The 18,737-nt window shown below is 32.6% G+C and overlaps 4 protein-coding genes across 5 annotated transcripts; 1 reads left to right on the plus strand and 3 right to left on the minus strand.

Annotated features, from left to right (window-relative positions):
- Positions 1 to 2,788: 2,788 nt before the first annotated feature.
- Positions 2,789 to 5,708, minus strand: LOC105776512 (probable WRKY transcription factor 14). 2 transcript variants are annotated; one of them, XM_012599192.2, is made up of 3 exons: positions 4,923 to 5,708; positions 4,245 to 4,385; positions 2,789 to 3,346 (listed from the first exon to the last, which is right to left on the minus strand). In XM_012599192.2, exons 1-3 carry the CDS (start codon positions 5,489 to 5,491, stop codon positions 2,905 to 2,907), a joined length of 1,152 nt encoding a protein of 383 aa, XP_012454646.1. In that variant the 5' UTR covers positions 5,492 to 5,708; the 3' UTR covers positions 2,789 to 2,904. The 2 variants fall into 2 exon arrangements, with proteins under 2 accessions (XP_012454646.1, XP_012454645.1); XM_012599191.2 differs by having other exon boundaries at positions 4,917 to 5,708.
- A 5,334-nt stretch (positions 5,709 to 11,042) lies between these two features.
- On the plus strand, positions 11,043 to 14,588 carry LOC105777102 (alpha N-terminal protein methyltransferase 1). The gene is made up of 8 exons (XM_012600167.2): positions 11,043 to 11,296; positions 11,396 to 11,540; positions 12,637 to 12,695; positions 12,922 to 13,041; positions 13,476 to 13,577; positions 13,699 to 13,753; positions 14,024 to 14,121; positions 14,279 to 14,588. The coding sequence occupies exons 1-8, from the start codon at positions 11,162 to 11,164 to the stop codon at positions 14,402 to 14,404; spliced, it is 840 nt and encodes a 279-aa protein (XP_012455621.2). The 5' UTR covers positions 11,043 to 11,161; the 3' UTR covers positions 14,405 to 14,588.
- A 100-nt stretch (positions 14,589 to 14,688) lies between these two features.
- Positions 14,689 to 16,686, minus strand: LOC105777101 (protein NSP-INTERACTING KINASE 3). The gene is made up of 2 exons (XM_012600166.2): positions 15,353 to 16,686; positions 14,689 to 15,272 (listed from the first exon to the last, which is right to left on the minus strand). Exons 1-2 carry the CDS (start codon positions 16,575 to 16,577, stop codon positions 14,980 to 14,982), a joined length of 1,518 nt encoding a protein of 505 aa, XP_012455620.1. The 5' UTR covers positions 16,578 to 16,686; the 3' UTR covers positions 14,689 to 14,979.
- Positions 16,687 to 16,813: 127 nt separating this feature from the next.
- On the minus strand, positions 16,814 to 18,652 carry LOC105777100 (berberine bridge enzyme-like 8). The gene has a single exon (XM_012600165.2). It carries the CDS (start codon positions 18,543 to 18,545, stop codon positions 16,953 to 16,955), a length of 1,593 nt encoding a protein of 530 aa, XP_012455619.1. The 5' UTR covers positions 18,546 to 18,652; the 3' UTR covers positions 16,814 to 16,952.
- Between the last annotated feature and the right edge of the window lie 85 nt (positions 18,653 to 18,737).

An 18,737-nucleotide genomic window follows, 5' to 3' on the forward strand; every position in this document is an offset into this window, starting at 1 on the left:
GATTGGTTAGAAGTTTACGAGTAGTTTAAGACTTTTATCAAAAAAATGAAGTTAAACAAAAAAAAAAACCTCAATAGCGTACACTCTTAAGCATTTAACCTAAAATTAAAATCCTCCCATTCGCCTTCGTCCCTATAATTGTATGTCACATCATATGAAGGTAGCCTAATCAACATGTTATACCGACAAATGTTTGAAAAATGCTAATGACTTTAGAATTTTAAATTGTAAATGTAAAAAGAATATTTTTATTTTTAAGCATATAAATTAAATCTCAAATTTGATCAAGGTCGCCTCATATTTTAATTCAAGTTAAATATTTTTATTTTTTAATTTAAATATAAAAATAAGTTAGGCAATAGATGACAATGTACAATCACAAATATATAAAACTTCGACTTTGATATCATAATAAATATTCACCCTAAAATGTAATAAGCAAAAGTTAATAAAAACAAGGTTAGATTTTATTACTAAAATGTAATAAACAGTAGGTGTCAAATTTATTAAATTCATCTATTTCCAAATTTACGCATCAAACATATCGTGACAATGTAATACCGAGTTAGGTTGCTATTACTATATATTACTCTAAAAAAACAGGTTAATGAATTTAACAGTTATTGTTTGTGTCAATATTGAAAATTTAAAATTGGAAGAGTGTGGTCAATCTACAACTTCATATATAGTATAAAGACTAAAACAATAGAATTTAACTAAACAAATTTAATCGCTATCGTTTGAGTAAGATTGAAATCTTAAAATTCAAAAAGTATAAGGACTAAAATTAACTGAATTAAAGTATAAACACTAAATCCAAAACTTACGTATGAGGTTAAAATATGGGTTAGGTCCCCGTATTCTTCACAAATTTAGAATTTAGTTCTGTAATTTTATTTCTAGAAATTTAGTCCCTCTACTTTTCAAATTTTAAAATTTAGGTCCAATTATTAACACTATTTTTTTGTTAAATTGGTTGGAGAGACATTTTGAAATTACAAAAAATTAATTTGATTGTAATGTAATTAAAAAATGATGTTATAATGAAAATTTTAACAAAATAATTTTAACAATATTAATATTTGAATCCAATTTTAAAATTTTAAAATAAAGAAATTAAATTAAAAAACTAAATTCTATATTTTAACCAACAAGCATTTAATTAAAATTTGAACAACACCATTTTATATCATTATCATCTCATCTCATTGCATTACCCCATTCGAATTCGGACTGTTCTTTTCATCCATTGAAGTGACTTCCATTGAAAAGATATCAAAACTTTCACTAAAAATGATAGATTTGAAAATCACATTTCACTATTGGATTTTTTTAATTATAAAAAATATAAAGTCCCATCAGGATTATAATTAGCGCGACTCGAATTCAGATTATATTTGGGATAGTGAACACCCTGACTATCAGGTCAATACACGGGTTTTAAAAAAACCCACATTTCACAAATACTTGTATATTTAATTAATTGGCTAAAAGGTTCTCCTATTCATAAAGTCCCAACATTTCCATCCCTATAAAATATTAAAAAAATATTGAGTTTTAGCTCGATTGACATAGGCATTGTTATAAATGCAGGAAGATGTAAGTTTGAGTGCGTTGAAGCGCATTATCCTCCTATTTTTTGGTTGAAGAGGAGCTATGAATAGTTCTAGACATTATGTTAAAAAAACAGATATGATCCCAACATTTCAATATTTTATCTTGTAAATCCAATAAGAAAAAAATGAATGGGAGAGAGTGGAAATTGGGGTTTGAATTGGATTTGAAATAATTTTATATCATGTCAATAATATTAAAGTGGTGTAGTTTGGTTATTTAGTGTATTAATATAAAAATGTTGGATAAATTTTAAAGTTATACGTGAATTTTAATTTAATTTTAATTTATATATATTTTGATTGATGTAATTTTATATATGAAATTTTGATTTGATCTAATTTTTAAAATTATTAACATAATAATCAATATAACATCATTTTGTGTTTGTATATTTATATACACGTATAATTATATTTACTAAATATAAAAATAAACTGATGTATTTATTTATTTAAATGTATACGATTGAATCATAATTAAAATTTCATGTATATATTTGAACAACAATAAAAGCTTTGTGTATAACTCGATAGATATGGTTTAATTTTTGCTTTAGAATTATGAATTTTCATCAAATTAACTCTAAAACTTGAATTAAACATCAAAGAGCTAACATTGTTATATTCTGATATCAAAAATATAATTTTTGTCAAATAAAAATATCACATTAAGCTAAAAGAGAGAAAAATTAGACACAAGTTGAAGGATCCCAAAGCTTCAAACTATCTCCTTTGCACATCCCTAGAGAGGAAAAAAGGGTTGAGAAGAAACGTCAAGCTTTTCTTTTTCTTTTCTATTGATTTCTTATTTATTTATTTAATTTCTTCGCATCCAAGCAAATTCAAAAGAAAAAAAAAAGGAAAAAAACTCTGGGTATTGAAGAACAGTGACTCACATGGAGGAAAAAAAGATGAAAGGTTAAATAATTTGTTCATTAGAAAGGACCGGCAAAGGGCAAGTCCCATCTCAATAAATCACTTTCTCTTTTCTTTTTCTTTTTTTATCACCGAGTTATCACCGAGTCATGTCTGATGGACGTACTTGTTTTTAACACTGTTGTAATCTTCTGTTCCTCAGCTTTGTGTCCCATCCATCAATATATATTCCAAAAGGAATGAATGTGGGAAACTCAATTTCTCTTGCTTCCCAATCCAATGGCACTCCTTTAATCTTTTTCTGACACTATTCTGGTAAATAACAACATACCATAAACATGGTTTTATATAAGGTTTTGTTTATTTACAGATTACCCCACTCTTCAAATCTTCATATCAATGGCTTCTCTTTTCAAAAAGAAGCATTGTTGTAATCAAATAAAGTAAATGGATCCATGGGTTTGTTTTCTTTTTGTTGATCAAACAATATTTCATCTAAATCAGCAAAGAAATCTTGATCATGTTGTTGTTGCTGTGTTTCTACCGTTGTTGCTTCGTCTATGTCAAGCTGTTGCTTTGCCATGTCGTCCATTTCTGTCTCTTCTTTAATGGTCTCTTTGGTTGTCTTTTGGGGCTCAGAATCACTCGGTGAACCCATCTTGGAACCGGTGTTATTAGCATTGGGTTTTGATGGTTGAGACCTTGTTGAACCAGCAAGGGCGTTTCTTTGGGTTGGCCATGGATGATTGTGTTCGGATGTGTAGGTTATAACCAGCATGTTCGGATCGGTTCGGCTTCGTTCGACTTGTTTCCTCGCCGAGCAGCCTTTGGAACTACTGCACCTGTAGTATCCCCTGAGAGTAGTACATACAGAAGATTACTTGAATGAATTGCATCTTGTGCACACTCATGTTGTAAGTTGATTCCAAATGCATATAAACATAAAATATAAGTCTAAATGTAGTACTAGATGACAAGCTAAAAGATTAACTTAGAGCATTATTGACAAAATATATTAAGCATATGTTTTTACTATTTATGATTTTTTTTTAAATTTGTAGCTATTATTCTTAATAAACTCGAGTTTTGAGTGTAATATGTTTTATCATTGAACAAAACATGATTTCTTATAGTATGCATGTTTGCTCAAAGATTTAGGTTTCCAAATAAAGTAGTTTTGGGGTCAAAATATAATGATGGCCCTTGTACTGAGAGTCAAATTGCATTTTGCTCACTCTATTCAAAAGTTGGGCAAGTTAGTTCTTGTACGCTAGATCAAAGAGTAAATTGGTCATTCTGTTGAAAATTCTATTCATTTCTATATTGTTAAAAACTAGTTCATGTACGTTAGCATAAGTTACACGTGACATGTTACATGTCACTATTTGATTATTTTGTTGCCATGACAGTTTTTAATAGGTAGAAAGCAATGAAAATTTTAACAAAAATGACCAATCTGCTCTTTAATCTAATGTATAAGGATTAATTTAATAATTTTTAAGTAGAAATGACAAAATAAAAAATACAATTTAACACATAATAAAAAAGCCTCCCTTATATTTTCACCTAGAATCAGTGAATGTTTAAAATATTGCAATACTACACTGCTCTGCTCTTCATTTTGCTTGAAATACAACGGATTCAACCTATCTTTAAACATAGGTCATATCCTATGTCCCTTCAAAAACCCTTTGTTCATATTGAAAATATACTCGTACTCGATACTTACACTTGAATTCTAGTAGGTATTACCTGGGATAAGGAGAACCTTTGATAGGTTTCTGGCCGTATTTTCTCCATGCCCACAGATCGGAGGGAACTACTTCTCCACTAGACCGGCTATTTGCAGCTGCTGGTGCTGGAATACATACCACCTTCTTTCCCTGGCTCTTTCTGCATATATATGTATATAATCATGTTGGACCAACAAAATGTAAATTGTTAAACAACAAGACAAATGAAGCAACATGGTTCCTAGTTAACTATCTCTTCGAAGAGCAAGATTATTGTCTGTTTATTTGAGCTGTATGGTTTGGGGCAGGGTTATAAGATATATATTATGGATATATTTCCCTTAAAAGAAGTAGAAACCGATCGATTCTACATTATATTTATCTGAAGACATGTATCATTGCTATACATGAAAACTAAGTTTTCCGATGTTATTGCCACACCCAATACAGATATACATACGTACACATATATATATACACATACCTTTTCTGGTTTGATTCAAAGCCTGTCAGCTATATATATGTTAATTTCTGATTAATAAGCATATAAACCCTAATCCTCTATACGAGTTTATGAAAGAAACCCCAAATTCATGCATCATGGGTGTTAATTAATGAGAGAAAAGAAGTGAAGTAAAGTATAAAAACAAGTGGTTTATATTTAGTTAATTAGGGGATTAAATATTATTACCCTAACCTTCTCTTGATACCCAGATTCCGCGGAGATGAGATCTGCACTGGGACTGAGGCGGCGGCGGCGGTGTTATCAATCAAGCAACTTTTTGCATTAACCATGTCGCTTGGGAACACAGCAGGCGCCTTATGTCCACCAAGACCAGTGGAAGCAGCAGCCATCCGCGGCGGATCACACGGTGGTAGTGGATTAGAGCTATGAGAGATCTGAATCCGAGAAAAAATGTTGCAAGGGCTCGTCATATCGTCGAAACCACCCATGTGATGATGATCGTTAGTTGAATTAGGGCTGTTATTAAAGTAAGTTGAACTCGAACCAGTTCCCACAACGTTGAGCTCTTGAAGAAGAAGAAGCGGGTCTCTAATGGCGGAAAAAGGGTCACCGAAAGTGTTCGTACTATAATCATCTTCCATGGCCGACGATGAAAAACTCAACGGATCGGAAGAAGGGAATTCTTGTTGCCAGCTTGAAAGTTGAGGAACCATATCGGAAAAATGAGCTGGTTCTGCTGAAGCTCGAACTATATCGTTTAAATCACCTTGATAGTTCTCCATTTCTAACCCAAAGAACATGCTCACGCTATGCAAAGAAACTCAATATTCCACCATTTTTAGCTCTTCTCTATGCTTCAATTTGCACCAAAATAAGCTCAAATACGTAGAAAACATGCAAATTTGTCTCAATATTTTTTATTTTTGAAGTGAAAACAGTGATGGGTTTTGGTTATTATGAAGCAAGAAATCAAAGAAACAATGGTTTTTTGTTCCTGTTTGGGGCCGGGGGGGGGAGGAGAGAGAGAGAGAGAGTCGCTGACTTTTCATAAACAAAGCTACTTTTTTTTTTTTACACGGAAGCAAGTTAAAAAGAAGATATGAAGAGAATAAAAAACAAATAATAATACCCAATTTTTTTTTGTTTGAGATTAAAATATAATAAAAGAAAATGACAATTTTATGGTTTTATTTATGTGGTTGTATTTGATTATTTTTATTTATAATTTCTATAAAATATTATTAATATAACTTAAATGATTAATTTTTTTATTTTTATAAATTTTATCTTAAAATCCAGAACCCGTTGTTGATTGAGTATTAATTCGATTGACATGTGCATTATTATCAATATAGGAGCATGTGGGCTCGAGTGTGCTAAAGCGCTATTCTCCTATTTATAGATTGAGGAGGAGCTATGAGTAGTTTTAAACATTGTTTAAATAAGAACCTATTCCCTATAAATTTGATGTACTATCGATAATGTTATCACGTCGATGAAAATGTAATTAAACGTCAGAACCAATGAAATCTTCGCAATATTAATAAAGGTTGATACTTTGAAATCTTGATTCTCGAATTTAACTCACACAAATTATATTTTAAATTCGTTATAGCTTAAATCCCACAATTTAGGGGTCTTTGTTAAAATTATTTTCACTTAGATTTGTATTTGTATTTGTATTTGTATTTGTAATTTAACGTAAATTCTTTTATTATGCCATCATTTTGTTAATTGTTGCATAAAATATCATTACATTTTATTCAATTATAATCTTGAAAGGGGTAGAAGGTGTTATTATTTTCGGGTTCGGGTTTAGCCGAAGATAGTGATGGGGAAAGCAAAAATTAGAGGCGACAAGTTGCCGCATTTGTCGGCGGACCGGCCATTTGGATCCTTCTTATACACCAAACTTCCATAAATACCTTATTATTCCATACGAATGAGACAAGTAAAATTGTTAAAACATCTTAAATATTTCAATTTAATCCTTTTTTATATTTTTTTGCATTTTGATCCTATAAAAAATAAATAAATAAAGTCAAGTTAATTTATCCAAAATTTTTCCTTTTTTTTTCTAATTTTCAAAGTATAATAAATATCACATGATATGAAGAACAAATTCATTTATATAAATTAAATAAAATATATAAAACATTCATATATTTTCGATACATTTATAATATAATATATGATTGGTAGATATAATTTCATTACTTTTGTCGACAACACATCCCTCTCTCCCATCAACATTATCAAATTATTGCTTTATTATTAAAGCATGTAAATCGCATTATTTTTATATATAAATATTCTTCAAAAAATATACTATATATAATGACGAACATCCTCCCCACTCACCTCGATGTATATGTATGCATGTATGTATGTTAGTTTGTGGTGGTGATAATGCTCAAGTTTTATGAGTCAGTGATATTGAGGAATCCACTTTATTTCCCACTAAAACTGTTATTGCAACCCACTTTCTAATTTCCACCATTTCTACTAAAAAACCTAGACCCTTTTGTCAATATATAAAAATTAGACAAGTTTATAATAGCTTGTAAAGACGCCAGCTTTCCCAATAATTACATACTAATAATTAAGGTTTTGAAGGGGAAAAAAAAGATGATTAAGGTTTCACTGTTTTTTTGTACCAGTAGAATTGAATGGTTTAGATGAAGGTCAAATGATAACATACTTTGGTTTTGGTCTGAATGTAGGGTTTCTTTTTATTTCTTGAGATTTTTGGGGTTTCATTTCAATCTTCACTAAAGTTATATGCTAAGGTCCTACTTTTTTTAATCAAAATAAACCCTTTTTTTAAATTTAGTTGAATAAAATAATTAATATTTTTCATCTTATTATGTGTTGGGACCGACCCGAATAAATAAAAAAAGAGGATCAATGACACAAAATTTAAGTAGAAAACCCTCAATTAAGAGGATAAAAAACCATGGGCAAAGGAGGTTTAAACTTTTCATTAGATGAATAAACAAATGAGAGTACAATATGGAGAAAATAAACCTAAATACAAAATTCTCTCTATAGTTATCACGAAACTCTCTAAAACTTATCCTGCGACTATATTTTGTCACATCTTAATTGGTCTGTCAAAACAGGGATACCATCACCCCTTTAAATAGGCTAAAATTAAAGTTCTAATCATACTAAAATATCCCTAGAGTGATCAAAGTTTGACTATAAAAAGGAGTCTTGTTGAGCTGTCAAAACGCGGTTGCTTAATTGGAGAAATCGTCGCGACGTTGCCCCTCTTTGTGGCTGATTGCATCTGCCTTCGATAAGTGCATACAAATTATCTGATAAATGTGAGGCACACTCCACGTTATGAATTTATAATGATTTGTTTTTAGATATGGTATTAATGTATCGATGTATTGATAGCAATTTTTGAAAGAAAATGCTAATTCCACCAATGGTTTAATTTTTGCTTAAAGAATAGACTATATATTTTATATTGGTCACTATATTTCATTGGTTGAATAAAGAGTGCAAGTGAATCAAGTTAAAATCTCGTATACAATAATAACCTAAAAAGTCGTGTATAGGAAAGGGTGAATACAATAAGGGTGGGTAAAAGCTTAGTTACTCAAAATGAAAAATTATATTTCTAGCCCTTATAATTGATCAAATTATAAATTAATTTATGATAAAATTAATAAAAGAGAATTATTTAGTTTTCGAAAATTAAATCTAAACCAGTTTAAAATAAAATTTACCAAAACAAACCACCAACTTTAATCATGAATATGAAAGGAGACTCTTGACTGTAACTTCAATCAATTAACATCCAAAATTATCATAATGTGTATGACTCTTCTGTCAGATCCTCAATTGTCCACAAATGAAAAAAAAAAAAAAAACCACTACAAGAATGTAGGCTAAATAAGTAACATATGGCGATTTTTTTTAATTGATCGAATAAGTTATTTTTTCTAAGATTTAAGAGAATAGGTCGATTTTGTAGAGAGAATGGGAAAGCGTGTCTAGTTGGATGAGCTTTTCTTGAGCGCGCTCAACTGGATACATTTTCACATATTCTGTCCAAAATTGACACAAGATTTATGTTTTTTTTGAAGTAATTTTTTTCTTTCAAAGCGGCAATAATGATTCAAGGAATCACCGCACCCTCTTATGTTTGAAGAGACATTTTCAGAATCTACTGTGCCAACACATTATTTCTCTCTCTCTCTATGTCTAATAGTCAACCTGTTTTGTTTTTTTGGCTCTGCATTAGCCTAGTTGTTGGACTCATTCAAACACGAAATTGTTTAATTATGAATTTAATAAATATAAAAAAGAAGTTGGTTGTCCTCGAAAGATGAAGCTGGAAGCTATGGAGGACCAATGATAAGGAAAAGAGAATAATTTGGATTTATTTATTGTAATAAATTAAGCTCAGAAATCTTAGTGTAATAAATTCTCCACATGATTATGATGCTACCATTAAATTGTAAAATAATCTTTATTTTTTTTATTTATAAAATACACCCAAATGGCTCTCCTTTCAATTAGATTTTAGTTATCTCATTTTACTTAAAAAAATACAATAAAAATAAAATGAAATATAAATAATAATTTAAGTACCAATTTAAGATCAATTTTATCGATTGATTGATTGACGATTGACTCAGATTTTGTTGGTGGCCCTTTGATACTTCCCTTCCTCTCAAAACAAATTGCAAAAACCCTAGTTGTTTAATAATAATAATAATAATAATAATAATATTTTCAGTTTTAATTCTTATATTTTAAATTAACATGATTATGTTTTCTGTATTTATAACGAGTAGATTTAAATTGATAATGACGTTAGTCGTTGATGTTAGAGCGATGATATGAATTTTTAAAAAAAAATCAATCATAAGCATTCGATAGTATGTAAAAACAATGACCTTGACCATGTGATTGAGTACCAGTAAAAAAAAAAAAACCTTGTTAACAATTTGGACTTAATGATTAAATCACAAGTTTCAACATAATAAAGGACTAAAATTGGAATTAAACCAATTTTCTTATTATGACTATTCAACACATAAGTTAATATTTGATTGTGTTCCCAATCCAGCCCACCACCATCCTCATCTTGCCATGTGAAGCAATAACATTTTTCTTATCCTATGATTATGATTTAAATGGTCCAATATTCATTCAATAAATAGATCAACATATACTTTAATAATATATATGAAGGGATTATTCTTATGCTCGATACCTCAAGATACGAAGGGATTGAATCAATCTTGCAAGGGTTAATTTATTCGTCTCCTAGTCTCATGCAAATTTGTCACGTATATTGAAGGCCGATGAGGAGGTTGAAATTTTGGGCTAGTTTACCGTTTATTTTAGTATATCGTACTTTTGAAATTATACTTCTCTTAGACAAGGAATGCGTCTTTGGGCTCGTAGATGGCCCTACCTTAAATCCAACCAATCTAGTTTCATTGGTCCAATTTTAAATTGGTTTGTGAATTTTGAAGTGTTCTAGTGTTACGAGTCGCGATTTAAAGTTCGTGACTATTGTACAAAGAACGTTCTATGGAGATCAATCTAATAAATGGAGCTCAATTGATCCACTTCAATTCGATGTAAAACTAGTTGTACCACTAGATTTGGGGGGACTTCAACTACAAATAAAGAGCCTCCCTCTCATTTATGTGTATCGGTTATATCCCATTCTTTAGTAGTAAATAGTAATTGAGAGTATTTACTCAAACAATTTTCGAATGTTGCTTTTTTTGTGACTATTCTATTCTTTCGAGCTTTCTTAGGTGTATTTGAACAAATAAACCGCCTAAGGCCATACGGAATACCAGACGAAAGGTCTAACCCCATGACACTAGTCTATTATTTAAAGTACATGTATTATACCAATTCAATTATTTCGTCAATGTAGATGTTAGATATCGGTTCAAATCTGATGTGGAGCAAATTTAAAACATGTAAATTTGAGTGTAAAAAAAAGACAATGTTAATAAAATTTTAGAGGGCTATTTTTTAACATGTGTATCCAAGTTGCTAACACGTTATTATAAATTAAAGGCTTACTTCACAATTTAGCCTTAGTAGCTAATTTTTTTTAACCCAATTTGGTACTTGAAGTATCATTTTGTTATGGTTTTTGATTCATTTTTCTTCGAAGCAAATTCTTCTTCGTTCAACCTCTAATTCAACTGGTTTAACTGATCCAATAAAATAATTATTAAAAAAATAATAAATAATAAAAAATCGAGATTCAACTGACGGGTCCGGTTCATCATTGCCCATAGCCCTCCTAGTACCGTAAACTCACTCAGAAAAAGATCCTTTTATCTAAAACTACAAACGCTATGTGGATTCGGCCCATACCCAAAGCTGTTTCCCAACAGTATCCCATAATAACACAATCGCCACCACCATACCTACGCAACAGTGTGAAGAGGACCATTACCAAGGCGAGGTTAACCGCAATGGAGGCAGCTGGCTCCGACTCCGACGGCAGAGAATTCAAAAACGCACAAGAGATGTGGAGGGAACAAATCGGAGATGAAGGTGATGATCCTAAGAAGATTCAATGGTACCGTGAAGGCGTTGCTTATTGGGAAGTAAGTCGAATTTTTAACTTTGGGTCTTTAATGTTTTTTCTATGATGGCTCTACCAAGCTGATTGAATACTTGGTTTTGTTTTGTTGTTGTAAGAGAAGGGTGTGGAGGCGTCTGTGGATGGAGTATTGGGTGGATTTGGGCAAGTAAATGATGCTGATATTAAAGGTAGTGAAGCTTTTCTCAATTCCCTTTTGCATGAAAGATTTGGTGATGGTGGAAGAAATCAGCACCTTGTTGCCCTTGGTACACTTCTCTTTCTTTCTCTGCTTGCATTTATGAACTTTACTCTTTTATTATGTGCCATTAATTGTGCAAGTGCAAAGTTGCTAATGAGATTCTTTATGTCATAGAATTTAGCCATAGGTGGAAGACCTTATACTATGAATTAATGGGAAAACATGGATGGGGATGGTGCATGTTGGATGAAATGTTGTGTTCAATATCTGCCAATAGTGGCTGAAACCAGAAACCAAGATGACTTGAGAGTTGAGAACACAACCATGAAACTTATGCCCCATATTGCTTCCCCTTAAAAGGAGTAAAGGAGAAGAAAATACGTAAAAGAGCCTTAGTTTAGTGCAAGAAACATGGCTAGCCTTGTGAATTTTCATTTTATCTGGAATGCTTTATTTTGACTGAGAATTAGGTTTAGTAACTTGAAGAAGCTTTGTGACATGCTATTTTGCTTAAAATACATATTTAAGCATTGTTTTTTCCTTTTAGATTTGGCAAGAAGCTTGCTGAGAGTTCCCTCTATCTCTTATGTTTGTATACTTACGTGGAGAGTAGGGGCAAGGCACAAACGATCCAATTTTGAGGCTGATTGGAGGAAATTAAATTTCTTTGTTGCGGTTGAAAAATTTATTTTCACAATAAAGCAGCTTTGTCTTGCTAACTTTTTGGAACTTTTACCCTCTAAAGGAAAAGAAGTTTGTTATGGTCTTCAAACGGTTTATTATCACAATGAGATTGATTCTTCGACATTGAGTTTGTGGATATACAATTGCCTAAAGAGGGAGATGGCATGAATTTTTGTGAGTTGTTGGTCTATACCAGGGCAGTTGACTACAATCATGCGCGGGGAATGCTTAGGAGAGATTATTTCTGAAAGTAAGCAGTAGGGTATTCTAAAGCTTAGCTACTAGCCTTTAGTTTTAAGTCTCTCCGTGTGAGCAGTACTAATACCTGCAAATGGTGTTCTAAAGCTTAATTAAAATATTTCTGGGGTATTGATCTCTTAGATATTTGATTTATTATTGATGATTTTAATTCTAATTGGCAATCACAAATTATTTGACATTTTGAGCTCTTACTTTCTATGATAAATAAAATACTGCAGATTGTGGTTCTGGCATAGGGAGGATAACCAAGAATCTACTCATAAGATATTTTAATGAGGTGAGTTCCTTTTTCTCTTTCTAATACTGTATTTTCAGTATTCCCTGACATTTACAGTCGCTGCAGTTAATATGTTTATGCTTCATGGTTATCTAAAGAAGTTTTCTGCTGTATTTTAAAGAAATTTTGGACTTCTATGTATAACATGCTAAAATTTTGTATTTTTCTTTCTTGAAATGAAATGATAGCTATGCTTCCTGACCCTTTACCTTGTACTATATTCCAGGTTGATCTTCTTGAGCCAGTGTCACATTTCTTGGATTCTGCCCGTGAAAATTTGTCTCAGGAACATTTTGTTGCCTCTGACGTGCACAAGGCGACTAATTTCTACTGTGTCCCGCTTCAAGTAATGTATTTCAAGACTATATTCACACATAGCTACATGCTTGTTGATGCGTTGAAATATTCATAACTATGGTTAAGTCCATGTAATCTATGTATTTCCAACATTTCACTTATCCCAAATTTATGGATGTCAACCATGTAGCAGACACCTCAATCAGGAATGCTGTTTGGGTATAAACTAGGAAAGCATATAAAGTTGAATATTAACATTTCAAATATGGGTATAAACCAGGCTTCAGTCATGTATTATAGAGCGTAATATGAAACCTAGATGATTAGACTACCTATGATAATGTGCATTGTTCATGCAAGTTGATGCTGTGCTCGTCTTATTGTTATGCTTCTGCTTCTTGCTGTTAATTTTTGCCAATAAATGAGAAATTTGATAGTCGGTTCTATTTTCTTTATGTATATTTTTGTATTTGATCATTTTAGGAGTTCACTCCTGAAGCTGGAAGGTACAATGTTATTTGGATTCAGTGGTGCATTGGTCATCTCACAGATGATGACTTTATCTCATTTTTTAAGAGAGCAAAGGTGAATCAATCTTCTTCTTGAGACAAAACTTACATGTAGAAGTGCATGGAAAGACTATATCAGTTGAAAGATTGTATTTTTGTAATTTAATTTGATACGCTGATTAATATGTTTATTCCAGGTAGGCCTTAAACCTGGTGGATTCTTTATCTTGAAAGAGAACATTGCAAGAAACGGTATTGTATTTATTACTTGTTTTTCCTAGTATGCTTGATTGCCCCCCTCCCTTCCTCCTCTTTCTTGAGAAATGCTCAAGTATTTGTTTTATGCATTCCTCAAACTTTCTTATGTTTTGATTTTCTGCTGTAAAATTTTCATAAAGTTGGTTTCTTGGTAACTACTGGTTAATTTCGTATTCATCTGTGTCTTCCCTTGAATAAAAAATTATTGTTGTATGAAAAAATGTCATAAGTTAATTTCACTTAGCTATTGTTACTCATTTGCAGGATTTGTTTTGGATAACGAAGACCGAAGCATCACAAGATCCGATTTATACTTCAAGGACCTATTTCGTCAATGTGGATTGCACCTGTATAAAATGAAGGTTCCTTCTTTTTACACATTGAGCACTTAATAACAGTTGATAAATTATAATGCCTTTTAAACTGAATAATCCATTAATTTTTTCTAAAATAAACAATTGTTGCTGCATGGGGCTTAGTTCTAGCTGATATTTAATTGTTTATTATTCTTGAAAACAGGACCAGAAGGGACTTCCTGAGGAATTGTTTGCTGTAAAGATGTATGCTTTAACAACTGAAGTCCCGAAGAAAGTTCATAAGACCCGATCTAAGGTGCAAGCCAACAGACCCGGCATCATTAAATAATTTGTTTCGAACTTCTTGTGTTCTTGTAGTATAGAAATGCTTAGTTCTCGAGTACATACCTTCTGACCAAATGACTATCGGTTTTATCTTAAATAGTTCCTTAGGTTGACAAATTTTGCTCTTATGCTTTGAATGATCATATATTTACCTACAGTTGATGATAAGACAATGCTTTGAATGATCATATATTTACCTACAGTTGATGATAAGACAAAAGAGGGCATGGATGAAAATCATGTTAAATTTAAGTGTAGGATAAATGATCATACATGAACAAAGTAAAGAGTTTATTTTGTTGACATATTTGGTAAAATGATCATGGAGATCTCTATTCGGAGTCAAATTGTATTTTGTCTCCTCTACTCTAAAAATGGGCAAATTAGTCTCTATATGTTAAATCAAAGATCAAATTGGTCATTTTTGTTAAAAATTAATGTGGCTGATGGAATAACTGGATCTTATGTTGATGTATAAGGATCATTTTTTAATAGTAAAACTCATTTTTGAATAGTGGAGGCAAAATGCAATCTAACTTATACATGACCTCCATGATACTTTTACTGACATTTGTATCTTTAATATGTGTTAGTACGAGGGTGGACTTTGATGATCATGTTATAAATCTGACCGATGCTAAGTTGCTGACATGTTTGATGATCTGCACATGTTAATCCAATACATATTGTCTGTCTGGTTTCATCAAATGTATTCTCTGTCAGTTTCATCCTCTCATCAAGCACCTTCTGCAACTTTCTAGGGTACAGCATTTTAACATACTCAACGAACCCTGTTTCGTCCCCTTTGAATTCTTCCTGCAGTGTTTGGTCCGTCATCATCTCCAGCACCAAAATCCCAAACCTGTGAATTTCTGATACACAAAAGAAGTTAACATACTCAGATTAAACTTGAAATTCAGAGGGTTGAACAAATAACTCTGAAAAAACTTACTGTTTGAGGTGCTGTTTTCGCCGACCCTAAACCGTGCAATCAAAGGGTCTCCATTTTCATGTAGCAAAAGGCTGCTTGTTTTTATATCACAACCAATCTCAGGCCATTGTTCGTGAAGATAACACATTGCTTTCAGAACTCCCACCAATACTTTGTACCTATGTTTCCAGCACGGAGCTGATTCTGACAACCACGTCTCAATACTCACTCGGCCGATCCATTCAGTGACAAGGGCCCTTATGTTCCGATTACTACACCAACCATAAACTTTCACCAAGTTCCTATGGCGCAACTGAACCAAAACTTTGCATTCCTCAACATACTCCCTATGGTTTCCCCTATTATTCGAATAGATTTCGATCCTCACTTGAGTTCCGTCCCTTAAGATCCCTCTATACATAACGAAACCATCTCCTTTTCCAACCATATTCTTCTTCGAGAATCTGTTGGTGGCCGCTTTCAACATTACGGTTGTGAACTTACGCTCGTTCTGAAGCACTCTCGGTAAGAAATCCGGCCTTCGAAAACACAACCACCACAAGCCACCCACCGTGAATACAACAACCAAGGGAAACCCAAGCAATAACATCACAGCCTTTATCTTATACCTCCCATGACTCGGTAAGATCCCAGAGTTAAAAAAACATGAAGAGTTAAACCGTCTGAAGAACCAAGAATCTGATATCTTAATCTCCGAGAAATGATTATACGAAAGATTAAGAATGGTAAGATTAGTGACACAGGACAACCTTTGGATTGGGACATCCCCTGAAAGTCCATTATGGCTCAAATCAAGAACATGGATTTGTGTACAAAACAAAACATCAATAGGGAAAGTACCCTTCAGAGAATTATTAGAAAGATCAATGGAAAGTATAGTAACGGGGCAGTATTTCCAAAAAAAAGTGAAGGATAAGTAAAGTGGGGTGATCTTAGGACGGTTTCGAAGATTGATTTTAGGGAACGATTCGACACAGTTGGGATTCTTCGACTCATTACATAGGTGACTAGCCACAATGGTGAACTTAAAGATGGCATCAAGGTCCATAGGAGATGAACCACAGTACCTTAGAGATGGGTTTTTTAAACAGTTTGAAACGATGGTGGTGTTGAAATTGGAGGGTGGGTGTAAATTTGCAAGGTCTTCTATGACTGTTGCGGGTAATGTTGGTTCAAAGTAAGCGATGAACATGAGAAGAAGACATGTAATGAGTATGGAAGCCATGGCCTGAACTTTTTTTGTTTTTTTTGTTAAGGTTAGATGTCGAAATGGAGTTTTAAGTGTTGGCAAATTTTGGAACGGTTTATGGTAGTTAATTACAAGTTGGTTTTTTTGTTGTTAGAGTGGGCTAAGAGATATGGCTTTTGAGTTTTGATGAAAAATGCTAATAATGTTAATCATCGGATTGAGTTTTTTAAATCAGAAAATACTAATAAACATTTATTCAATGGACTCCAGCCTTCACACATGGCAAGGGAGGTCACCCCTTATATATATATATGTAGAACCAAACAATACAACATATAGTTTTAGATATTAAGTCTACAAATAAACAAAGATTAGATAGAAATAATGAGGTTCATATACCTAAAAAAGCTTTTATTCTGCCGTTATACTCTTCCAAGATCCAAGACATGGAATACTTTGTTCATATCTAAAAAAGTTACCAGGATCTACCTTACTTTTCACTTGCACCAATCTCTCAAAATTCCCTTTAAAATACTTTCTTCCCCATATAACACCCTCTGAGTAGCTTGCATTGCCATTTTCATTAATCCCTATATCCACATCTCTGTAATTCAGATATGAACTCCTTGGAGATTTTGATACATATGGAGTCATATAATCATAAAGCTTCCTAATCTGATCTAAACTACGACCAGAAGCCTCGACACCATCGTCTTTCCAAGTCACCGAGTATTGGATTTTGTATATGTTCCCTGCTCGATGAGGAAATGGGGTTTCGAACTCCGAAATCTCACTCATTTTCCCACCATAAGGATTCAAAGTCAACGCAGGTCTTTTAAGTTCAATCATTTTGTTCCAAATCCCTTCAAGATTCTCCTTTGAAATTGGTTCTTGCACATAATCTGATTTCTTTTTCAAGTACTTTTCTTGTTGAGGTTGTCTATCAAGCAACACATCCAAGGATGTTCCTTTAGGATAATTAGACCAAAACAAGATTGATTCAATCCAACTCATTTCAATACATTGGTCAAATGATAAACCCAATTCAGGGAATGCTTCATTCATTAATGAACTCAGTTCTTGACCATTCCCAAGAAACAATCCAATGAACTTAGCTTTAATGGACTGCAAATGTTTTTTATTCACAGGTAATAAAACAACTCTAATGAACAAGTTTGGATCTATTTTATCAGCTATGTATTGCCATTTATGAACAATACCAGTTACACCTTGTTCTAAAGTTTTTTCAATTTTAAAAACAGTAACAATTTCAGGTACAGAAACTAACTTGATTTTCCATGAAATGATGATACCAAAGCTAGCTCCGCCACCTCCTTTAATAGCCCAAAACAAGTCTTCCCCCATTGATTCTCGATCTAAAACATTGCCATTAACATCAACAAGCTTTGCATCAATAACATTATCAACAGATAACCCAAATTTCCTCATCATGTTGCCATAACCACCACCACTAAAATGACCACCAACACCCACTGTAGGACAAACACCAGCAGGGAAACCATGAATTTTACTTTTTTGACTAATGGCATAAAAAAGTTCACCCAAAGTAGCACCTGATTCAACCCAAGCTGTTCCATTGTCGACAATCACAGATCGAAGGTTAAACAAGTCAAGGATCATGAATGGGGCTTTAGATACATACGAAAGACCATCGTAGTCGTGTCCACCACTACGGATCCTCATTTCTAAACCATGGGTTTTGCAGCAAATGATGGAAGCTTGAATGTGAGAGACGTGGGAAGGAACCACGATGAACAGAGGTTTAGGGGTAGTGGTGGAGGTGAACCTGAGGTTTCTAGTGTATGATTGCAAAGTGGATGTGAAAGAAGGATCGGTGGGGAAGAAGGTAACTGAAGAGATCGAAGGGGAAGCTATGGAATGATCGGTAAGGCATTGAAGGATGGTTTTGTTTTGCTTAAGATGATCTGAGTTCGCCATTGAAATACAAAGTAGAAAGATGATGACAAGTGACTGAAAACCCATCAAAATTTTCGAGTTTTCAGAGAAAATTGAAGAAAACCCAATTTCTTTTCGGGCATTTACATACAACTATAAGGAACCTTCTGTAATTTACAAGGGAAGCAACCTTGAAACTTAGACAGGCAAGACAACCTTTAATTTGGGTTTGGAACTTAAAAAAGTTATTCACTGAACTATTGGAAAATTTTCATTTAA

This window comes from Gossypium raimondii, chromosome 10, assembly GCF_025698545.1.
Source record: "Gossypium raimondii isolate GPD5lz chromosome 10, ASM2569854v1, whole genome shotgun sequence".
NCBI classification, from domain to species: domain Eukaryota; kingdom Viridiplantae; phylum Streptophyta; class Magnoliopsida; order Malvales; family Malvaceae; genus Gossypium; species Gossypium raimondii.